Raw genomic sequence first — 10,258 nt, 5'->3', positions numbered from 1 at the left:
ACTCTGAATTTAGGTCAAATTCCCTGTATAAGGGCATCTATTTTCACTTTGAGAGGAGCTCAACAAGGCAGAGAGGGACGGGCTTATAAACCGGTGTGAGCGCCCTTCGGTTGGCGAGGTGGGACTAAACTCTAACCGCAACGAGGACCAACCCTTTAGTCGCGGTTTGTGGCACAAACCGGGACTAATGGTCATGGGCCAGGGGCGAGGCGCATTGGTCTCGGTTCGTGCGTGGAACCGGGACCAAAAGGTCCAGACGAACCGGGACCAATGGCCCACGTGGCCCGGCCGGCCCCCTGGGCTCACGAACCGGGACAGTTGCCTTCTTTGGTCCCGGTTCGTGAGCGAACCGGGATTAATGTTATTACGAGGGCCGAACCAATGCCCTGTTTTCTACTAGTAACACCTTACCGTACCAGCTAATTAAGACTAGGGGATTACCTCATTTGCCTTCCCCTGGTTTTGCAACCATTGGCTCTTGCACTTTTCAAGTTTCTCCTTGACTTCTCCCATGGTAGGCCTGTTATTCACGTCTTCCTCGAGACACTGCACCGCGATCTTGCCAACCTCCTCGAGGCACTCCATGTTTTCCTCCACATTGGCTGAAACCTCATCATCGAACATCTGCCTTGTTGGGCCATCCTTGGAAGCCTTGATGTAGTCCATCGGAAGGCTACGATTCTCCCCGTACCTAGCCTTCTTTCGGGTGACGAGCTCGAGCAGCACGATACCGAAGCTGTACACGTCACTCTTAGCGGTGAGCAGCCCGATCTTCATGTACACGGGGTTGATGTAGCTGCTGTCCCCGACCACCCAGTTGGTGTGGTCCTTGTTGATGGACATGAGCCTGGACGTCCCAAAGTCCGACACTTTGGGCGTGAAGCTGTCGTCGAGGAGGATGTTGCCGGATTTGACGTCGCCGTGGAGGATCATCTGGCTCTGCGAGTGCATGTAATCGAGCCCCTCGGCGGAGCTGATGGCAATGTTGAGGCGTGTTTCCAGCGGGAGAGGGTCGTTGTTGCCGTGAAGCACATCCTGAAGGCTCCCTTTGGGGACGAACTCGTAGACCAGCAAGGGCACCTCCGTCTCTAGGCAGCAGCCCACGAGCCGGACCAGGTTCGGGTGGTCGATTTTCGATTGGACCGTGATCTCGTTCGCAAAATCCTTATGCCGGTCTTTGTTTACAATGATGGAGCGCTTCACGGCAACAACAGTACCAGTGTCGGTTGTCCCCTTGTAGACCTTGCCGAAGGCACCTCTGCCGATACTGCAGCTGTACTTGTTTGTGATGCGGTCCAGCTTCTCCTTGGTGAAGATCTCGATCCCGGCGGTCTTGAGAAACGACCCGCCGTTCCTATTGAATCGGTCCCTCAGCTTCCTGTTCTCTCGCTCCATATGCAAGAATATTACTAGCACGGACAGTAATGCGATTGCGCCGATTGTTCCTGCATGCAATTGCAAGCACATGACGTATGCATATGTAGTTCGATTTTGTTTCAAGATGGCCAGAGATCGAGCACTAACATGACATGAGAGTTCATACATATGACATGTACTAGCTAGCTTACTCCAAGTAAACTGCATGCATGTACCCAAGAGAAGATTTGGCCATGCATGTTCAGGCAAAAGGTTGTGTGCATCAGGGCCAAGGCTTTTCGGCCCTTTTCGAAAAATATGCATATTCATGGCTTCATGCGAACTATATATATTTAGAAGTAGTTGCAACTGTTCACAAATTCACATGATGACGTGTAGTAGTAAATTGTTACTATTGATATTCAGTGATATAAGAAGTTGTTACAACCCGCAACCATAATTAAACTGAGCTTTAGTCACAAAGAAGTTGTTGCAACTCGCAACCGTAATTAAACTGAGCCTTAGTCACACACTATAAATTATTGCAATTGCATAGCAAGCACATGTACATCACACACTGGAGAAAACATATTCAAGTCATAACTGCAGTAGACTACATCAACCAAAAGAAATTGGCTATACTTGACTACAAGATACAAAGTTCAACTCGGGGTTACACCCTACCGTACCAGCTAATTAAGACTAGGGGATTACCTCATTTGCCCTCCCCTGGCTTCGCAACCATTGTGTCTTACACTTTTCAATTTCCTTCCTGACTTCTCCCATGGTAGGCCTGTTATTCACGTCTTCCTCAAGACACTTCACTGCAATCTTGCCAACCTCCTCGAGGGACTCCATGTTCTCCTCAACATTGGCTGAAACCTCCTCATCAAATAGCTGCCTTGCCGTGCCATCCTTGGAAGCCTTGACGTAGTCCATCGGAAGGCTACGATTCTGCCCGTACCTAGCCTTCTTTCGGGTAACGAGCTCCAGCAGCACGATACCAAAGCTGTACACGTCGCTCTTAGCGGTGAGCAGCCCGGTCTTCATGTACACGGGGTCGATGTAGCTGCTGTCCCCGACCACCCAGTTGGTGTGGTCCTTGTCGATGCACATGAGCCTGGACGTCCCAAAGTCCGACACCTTGGGCGTGAAGCTGTCGTCGATGAGGATGTTGCCAGATTTGACATCACCATGGAGGACCATCTGGCTCTGCGAGTGCATGTAATCGAGCCCCTCAGCGGAGCTGATGGCAATGTCGAGGCGTGTTTCCAGTGGGAGAGGGTGGTTGTTTCCGTGAAGCACGTCCTGAAGGCTCCCTCTGGGGATGAACTCGTAGACCAACATGGGCACCTCCGTCTCCAGGCAGCAACCCATGAGCCGGACCAGGTTTGGGTGGCTGATCTTGGATTGGACCGTGATCTCATTCGCGAAATCCTTCTGCCGGTCCTTGTTGACGATGATGGAGCGCTTCACAGCAACAACAACGCCGGCATCGGTGGTCCCCTTGTAGACCTTACCGAAGGCACCTTTGCCAATGATGCAGCTGTACTTGTTTGTGATGCGACCCAACTTGTCCTTGGTAAAGATCTCGATCCCGGCGCTCTTGAGGAACGACCCGCCATTCCTGTTGAATCGGTCCCTCAGCTTCCTGTTCTCTCGCTCCATGTGCAAAAATATTACTAGCACGAACAGTAATGCGATTGCGCCAATTGTTCCTGCATACAATTGCAAGCAGATGACATATATAAGTAGTTACATTTATTTTCAACATGGCCAGAGATCGAGCACTAACATGAGAGTTCATACATATGACATGTACTCCTAGCTTGCTCCAAGTAACTGCATGACATGTACCCAAGAGAAGATTTGGTCATGCAGGTTCATGCAAAAGGCTGTGTGCATCAGGGCCAAGGGTTTTCGTTCCTTTTTGAAAAATATGCATGTTAATGGCGTCATGCGAACTATATATTAAGAGACAGTCATAACTGTTCACAACTTCACATGATGACATGTAGTAGTAATTTGGTATAGATATTCAGTGATGTAAGTTTTGTTTTTGAAATAAGAACATGATGCAAGTTGTTGGAATGGTGACTGCTTTGCCATGAAGTCTAGGAAAGTAGAGCATATATACAACACCTTACCTATCACTGCGACTGCAGGTCTGGACAATACGGGTTCACAACCTTTGTCACTCTTGCCGTCTCCTCTTCGTCCGAAATTACACTTACACTCATAATCACCTTCGGTATCGTGGCATGTCCCTCCACGGCAAGGATAGATATTCTTGTACATTGTGGAATTTGGTGATCGTCGTAATGCGCACTCATCAATATCTGAAAAATGTACGGAAAACATTGCACATTGTTCAGTTTAGTGCATCTATACCAATATAAAAAGACCCCAAGGGGCAGATCCAATTAATCTCGGCCATCAAATCATGTCAATCCAACAACCTAGACTGCTTCAATGTTGAGCGCTCAACACGTTTAGCGTGCAGTTAATTTCATGTAAAAAATAGTGTTAATCACATAATAACATGCAAATAATATCCTACTTAATATCCGCATGCACTTAATATACTTCCAAATTAACGTGCATTGCACGTATATATTGACTAGTGAAAGTAAAGACACCAATCAATATCATTTTTGTAGAAGGAAGGCTGCAGTAGATCCTGACTTTGAATTAATAAGGCCACAAGGGCTGAAATATGTAAGTCTTACAGTAGTATCATATTATTTACTTCCAAGTTTATTAATGTTAAAAATAGTGAGCGAGCACTAAAAATCCTGGGATCCCTAATCTTATCCAAGGTCAAATTGTCCTCCTCGGTATCCAGGGTGTGCTATACAATTAAAAAGATCTCAAATTACTCTGAGGCGAGAGGAATATATATGCAATAACAAACAAGTGGAGTGAAGTTTACATACTTGTGCACCCATTTTTTTTGTAAGGATTACCGGTGTATCCCGTGGAGCAATTGCAGAAATAGCCCGGTGCTCCATTACTTGCATTTACACAATAGCTTTGACTGCTAACACAGGCGGCACCGTTAGGAACAATTTCCTTGCCGTTACCCTCGGAAGTCGGGGGGCATGTCCCATCCCTAACTGCCCAGTCAAGAACAACTGGAACAACAGGGCCGCTTCCAAGTCTATTGGCGAATGTCATATTCCCAATCAGGTCATTTTTGCTGAAACTGTACCTGCTCAACAAATTCACCCATTAGTATATGTGAAGATTTTTGCAGCTTTTCTTTTTGCAGGGGAAGATTGTTGCAACTTGAAGCGTTTGTACGTAAGTCTAGACTAAAAACATGCCATTATCTTCATAAAACCTGTAACTCTGGAGAATGATAAACCGCTAGGATGCCGCGATGCATCTTGACCATACCGTGCAACACCACCCCATCTCTCTCGCGGGCAAGCATGATATCACCAAGATTGACTATTCTTATATTAAGCACCAACCATAAATCTGTTCGAGGATCTTTTTTTTTCACCATTGGTTTGTTGTGACAAGATCTTCTAAACTAGATCCTATGGTTACATGTTGTTTTGAAAGGTATTTACACTCCAAGACCTTCTCGCGGGTAATAGCCTAGCCGAATGATTCACCATTTTGGAAGGGTTTGATGCAAAATAAGGCCACCTTCTTTAATGGACAAGTTTATTATTGGAGATGGACGTACAACTAGATTTTGGGAGGATATTTGGCTGGGAGGGACACCTCTAGCCTTATATTATCTAACGCTTTTATAATATCGTACATCGTAAGGACGAATCTGTGAGTCCAATATTGGGATTGGTTCCTCTAAATGTACAGTTTAGACGAACACTGATCGGGGAAAGATAGGATCATTGGCTGCATTTAATGCAAAGCTTGATGGAGGTCAACTTGTCAATGAGCCAGATATATTCCGATGGGCTCTTTCTATTTCAGACTTGTTTTTGGTTAAATCTATATGTATGTCGACTTGATTAATACTGGAACACACTGTCTATTCATTAGTGGATAACAAGAGTGCCTTTAAAGATTAAGATTTTCATGTGGTTTGTCCATAAGAGCGTGATTCTAACAAAGGACAACTTGGCAAAACGTGGTTGGGAAAGGAATAAACACTATTATTTCTGTGACCACGAGAGAATGATTCAACACTTATTTCTTACATACCCACTAGCCAAATTATTATGGCGAATAATACATGTGTCCTTTAACGTACCTCCACCTAATGGTATCCCTAATCCGTTTTGGTAGTAGCTGGTTAGCTGGGGTTAAATCCAATACGAAGGCATGAAAGAGTCGGAGCTTGTGCATTACTTTGGGCTATTTGCAACTATCGGAATGATTGTGTGTTTAACATAACAAATATGACAAACTCTTTGCAGGTTATCTACCGAGCATTTGGATTGATCCATACGTGGTCATTACTACACCATGCGGAAGTGAGGGAACTTATGGCCTTTGGGTGCTACCAGTGTGAGACGGTAACATGTACTACGATACAACCAGTTTGGATGGCGGTCAAATAATAGGGTAGGTGTTTAGGTATGCTCTCGTATTTTTGATGGTTGCAACATCCCGTCCTCAGCTCCGGTCAGTGCTGGGAGCCGTCGCCGTTCGATGCCTTTTTAGCATTGCTCAAGAACATGGGGACGTGTGTGCGCTAGCATTGCTGGGTGTGCGGCGCGTGAGTCGCGAGCGACCCGACTGTCCGAAGCTTCGGTCGGTCGTAGGGAATCGTTTCCCTTAATAAATAAACAACTGTGTGCATCGCTTGATGCAAAGATCAGCGGTAATCCTTGTTTTCCAAAAAACATGTTTGTTTCGATGATATGTTATGTCAGCAATTGCGAAGTTATAATCAGCAGTAGTACTCGTTGGTTTTAAATTTCAGTTTCAGAAATAGTTCAGCACCTACTGAAATTATTGAAGTTCAGTGATTTCGGTTTGCATTTTGGCCAAAGGACCGAAATGTTCATTTGAAATTCAGAAAAATATTTGAATTCCTATGCACAACACAAATTACTGAAATATGACCAAAAGGTAAATATTTTGGTGTCTACTGAAATTGAATGAAATTCATCAAAATCTCAATGAAAGTCAACCCATAGACCTTACTAGGACGTTATCGGAAGGTGGGGTAATTGCCAAGTTAATTGTATACGATGATTTGAAAGTGGAAAAAAGGAAAAGGAATTTCTTCACGTACCAGCCTTTGGTAGCGACGAAAGCATACTGGCACAGGTTGTCAGCCACAGGACTTCTGCCTCGCCTGTTCTCCCACTTGACGCTGACTTCGGTGAGGTTAGGAGTTAACGAGGCCTGGCAGCAGCCGTGCCCGCTGCAGGGCGTGCCGTCGTCACCGGTGTCATTCACCCTGGCGCAGGTCGTGATGCAGCCAGTGAGGTAGGAGCTCTTGCCGCGGCCCTTGATCCTTGCCGTCAAGCTGCAACCGACGGCCGTGAACATGTTCTCGGACGGCGAGAGCAGGAACGGGGTGGCGACGTTGAGGGCCATGCTGGTGGTCATGTGGTCGGTCGTAGTGTTGCTGGTCGGCACATCGCAGCTATAGGTCAGGTGGGTGTAGATGACCAGCCGCGCCGTCTCCAGCGTGATGTTGGTGACCTTGGCTTCACCGGTGAGCAGGGTGGGAGGAGTCGTCGTCTCGTTGCAGGTGAGGTCGAATTCGGGCGACAGAGAGCACCCGGTGCCAACGCCGAATGGGTAAGGGATTTGCTCGTCCCCGCACCTGTCAGGGCAATTGTTCGGCTTGGGCGATGCCGGCACGCCGGATATGGCGTTAACGACGAGCGCGGCATGGAAGGCAATTAGAAGGAGCTGCAGGGTTCGTACTAGGAGTGGCATGGCTAAATTGCTTAGGACGCACGGCCTCCTCTGATACCCATAACCCATATACATATAGAAACACACACTAACATTAAAGTTTAGTGCACTAAAGGTCCGTCGTAGCCCTGACGGCCCACCTAGATACTGTGGCGTTGGCAAATCACCATGAAAGATACTTTTGCCTTAAAAAAACAGAAAAGATACTTTGGTTGTGTTTCATTTTCAGATGCTCCACGTTGTGTTGATGGCATTGTCGTTTGAAGAATCTGTGCCATTCTTTTTCCACAAAGGAATGTTGCGATAACATAGTTTTCTACTTCTTTTTGAGTTGATCGTGATCGACATGGGCCGTGTGACAAATTGACATCATTACTTACTTATTTGATGCAAATTGAATGGTTGGTGGATGGGCTAGCACACAAACCCAATAATTAATTATAAGGACGCATAGTGTGTGTCTCTTTTGAAATTGTGGTGACATAAGCGCAATAACATGACGTATGTGTGATGACATATATGTTTGTCTATTAGGCTAGTCCCAGACTCCCCGTGGTTGTCTCTGAGCTAGCACACAAACTCAATAATTAACGATGCATAATTTGTGTCCCTTTCAAAGCTATGGTGACATGAGCTCAACAAGATGACATATATATGTATGATGACATGTATGCGTGTTTCTTAGGCCAGTTCCAGTGGTCATTCCTCACTATGCGTATATTAGTTTGACACATGCCACTTATATACTCACCATCTCAAGGACTACTATAAATCTTTTTAACAGGCCAAGCATTAATACGCTAAATCTTACTTTTGTTAAGTCCATGCGAGTCTAACTAGATAGCGTGTATAAATTTAATTACCTATTTGTTGGATTGTCTAAAGAGATGATATACAACATAACATGCATTCAGAGGAACTTGCACCGGCACTCTATGCTAGAATCCCGCGGCGCGCGAAAACATCTCGAACTGTCCACATGCATTGACTAGGGGAACCTGGACGATGGACGTTGGCCCAAACTTGGAGTTTGGCGCACTACAAGAGTACATGGGAGTATGGCAAATGGTGGACATAGTTGAACTCGACGAAGGAGCTACAAACACCATTATGTGGTCAAGGGAAAACGATAGACAGTTTTCGGTTAGATCTGCATACGCTGCCAAGTTTGCAGGGAGAGCGGTGGTGCCAACCGTGGAATTCATGTGGAAGTCGAGGGATCCGCTACGATGTTGTTTCTTCTTTTGGCTCGCCATGGAGAACATATGCTGGACCTCAGATCGACTTGCCCGAGGAGGATTAGCACACCAAGACGCCTGCCTGTTCTGTACACAGGAGGAGGACAATTGACCACATTTTGCTGACTTGTGCGTTTGCAAGGACCATATGGAGGACGCTGTACACATTTCTCAGCAGGCAAGAATGGATGCTAACGGTATGGTGTGTAGACAAGGCCAACAAACGGTACAAGCCAAAGAAAATCCGGGCCATCTTCACTCTTGCATTGTGGGAGCTATGGAAACATCGGAATGCGGTTGTCTTTGATGGTGCATCCCCTTCTCTTGACTTGGTGGCCACGAGGATAGCAGACGAAGGTAGAGCTTGGCAGCAGGCCGGATTGTTAACAGGAGAACCTGATGATCTCTTCGTGGACCTATTGTGGTGGGCGAGAAGATAGTAGCCATTGGATGTGTGGTAGTTTCCTGGTAGATGGGTTGTATTGTCGTTGTTGGTGTTGTAGTTACATTGTAACATCAATGGTGGAGTGGGTTTTGTACCCCCGCCTTCGTTTTATATAATATGATACGCACGTTGTGCATATTTGAGAGAAAAAATAACACATGTTTCATTTCCTCGGTAATTCTATGCTATATTGATAAAATTCAACTTGAAGGATTAGCAGACGATAATGCAGTGCATTGGAAGAGAGTTTCTTTAGAAACGGCGGGGATCATAAGTGAAATTGATGGAAGACTGCGATGGGCTAGTCTAAAATGGATCTGGGAAACACTAGCCCCCCTCCCCTCCCTCCCCCAGCTCCTCTTCCCTCGCCGCCAAGCAATGCCGGCAGGCGGACGGCGACGGTGTGATCTTTCCACCACAACTTGTCGATACCGCCCCGACGACAGATCTTTTCGGCTCTCGAAAGTGTGCGTCCTTGGATTTCTCAACTCTCCTTGGAAACATCTCAATGGGGTTGTGTTTTGTGAGTGCTGGCTGGACCTGCAGCATCGGGCGTGCTATGATGATGCTCGGGCTTGGCACATACGTCTTCCTAATGTCCAAAGTACTCATGTCGACTACTGGCTCTCATATTTTAGCGGCTAGTAGGTGGTGCCTGATCCATGTGTGTGTGGACGACCCGTCCCTCCTCCCTTCTGTAACTTCTGCCTGAGACTTGTCTCTACTGTAGTAGGGAAATTTTATTTCTACCACTCTAGTTTTCGCCCATTTTTCTTATGATACTCTAAAGTTTGACATTTCACTATTGCCACTCTAAGGTTTTGAAAATGCATCACTCTGAAAAAATTGCTTTTAGCACGGAATGATAATTGTGATGTATTGTCAAAAGCTCAGAGCGGCAAAAGTGAAATGTTAAGAGCTGGAGTGACATGGCAGAAACAAAAATTTCCCGCTATAATACCTGGCTGTTTTGGGACTTTTTGAATACAAAATTCAGATGGGAAACCTCCCTCCATGCCGAAATTTAAAAGAAAGCAAGTCGCTAACCAAAGGAGCAACCATTACTCCTAACCAAGTGTATAAGCTCATGAGTGACACCATTTACAGTCCAGCGATATCTTACAAACCTGAAAAATAGGGAGGAGCTAGCCTCAAGTTGGCCTTCATCTCCTAAAAGATGTGATCGAGGAGAGACCAATCCTTTCCATGCGCCACCAAATTTGCAATATAGCAAGAACGAAGTTCGAGCCACGAGAGGTAAAGGCTTACCGCACGTAAGACATTTTGGACAATAGGATACCATCTGCCACATCAGACTCGTATTTGCAAATTGTGCATCCTGATAGCCTGCGAAATATGAAGCGGT

At 46.1% G+C, this 10,258-nt stretch overlaps 1 protein-coding gene across 1 annotated transcript; it reads right to left on the bottom strand.

The window, feature by feature from the left end:
• Window positions 1-429: 429 nt before the first annotated feature.
• LOC123048500 (wall-associated receptor kinase-like 6) lies at window positions 430-7,241 on the bottom strand. The gene is made up of 6 exons (XM_044471588.1): window positions 6,575-7,241; window positions 4,323-4,567; window positions 3,603-3,695; window positions 2,071-3,074; window positions 1,569-1,578; window positions 430-1,445 (listed from the first exon to the last, which is right to left on the bottom strand). The coding sequence occupies exons 1-6, from the start codon at window positions 7,228-7,230 to the stop codon at window positions 430-432; spliced, it is 3,024 nt and encodes a 1,007-aa protein (XP_044327523.1). The 5' UTR covers window positions 7,231-7,241.
• Window positions 7,242-10,258: the final 3,017 nt, after the last annotated feature.

Source organism: Triticum aestivum, chromosome 2D, assembly GCF_018294505.1.
Source record: "Triticum aestivum cultivar Chinese Spring chromosome 2D, IWGSC CS RefSeq v2.1, whole genome shotgun sequence".
NCBI lineage: Eukaryota > Viridiplantae > Streptophyta > Magnoliopsida > Poales > Poaceae > Triticum > Triticum aestivum.
This window is presented reverse-complemented; position numbering and strand designations above follow the sequence as displayed.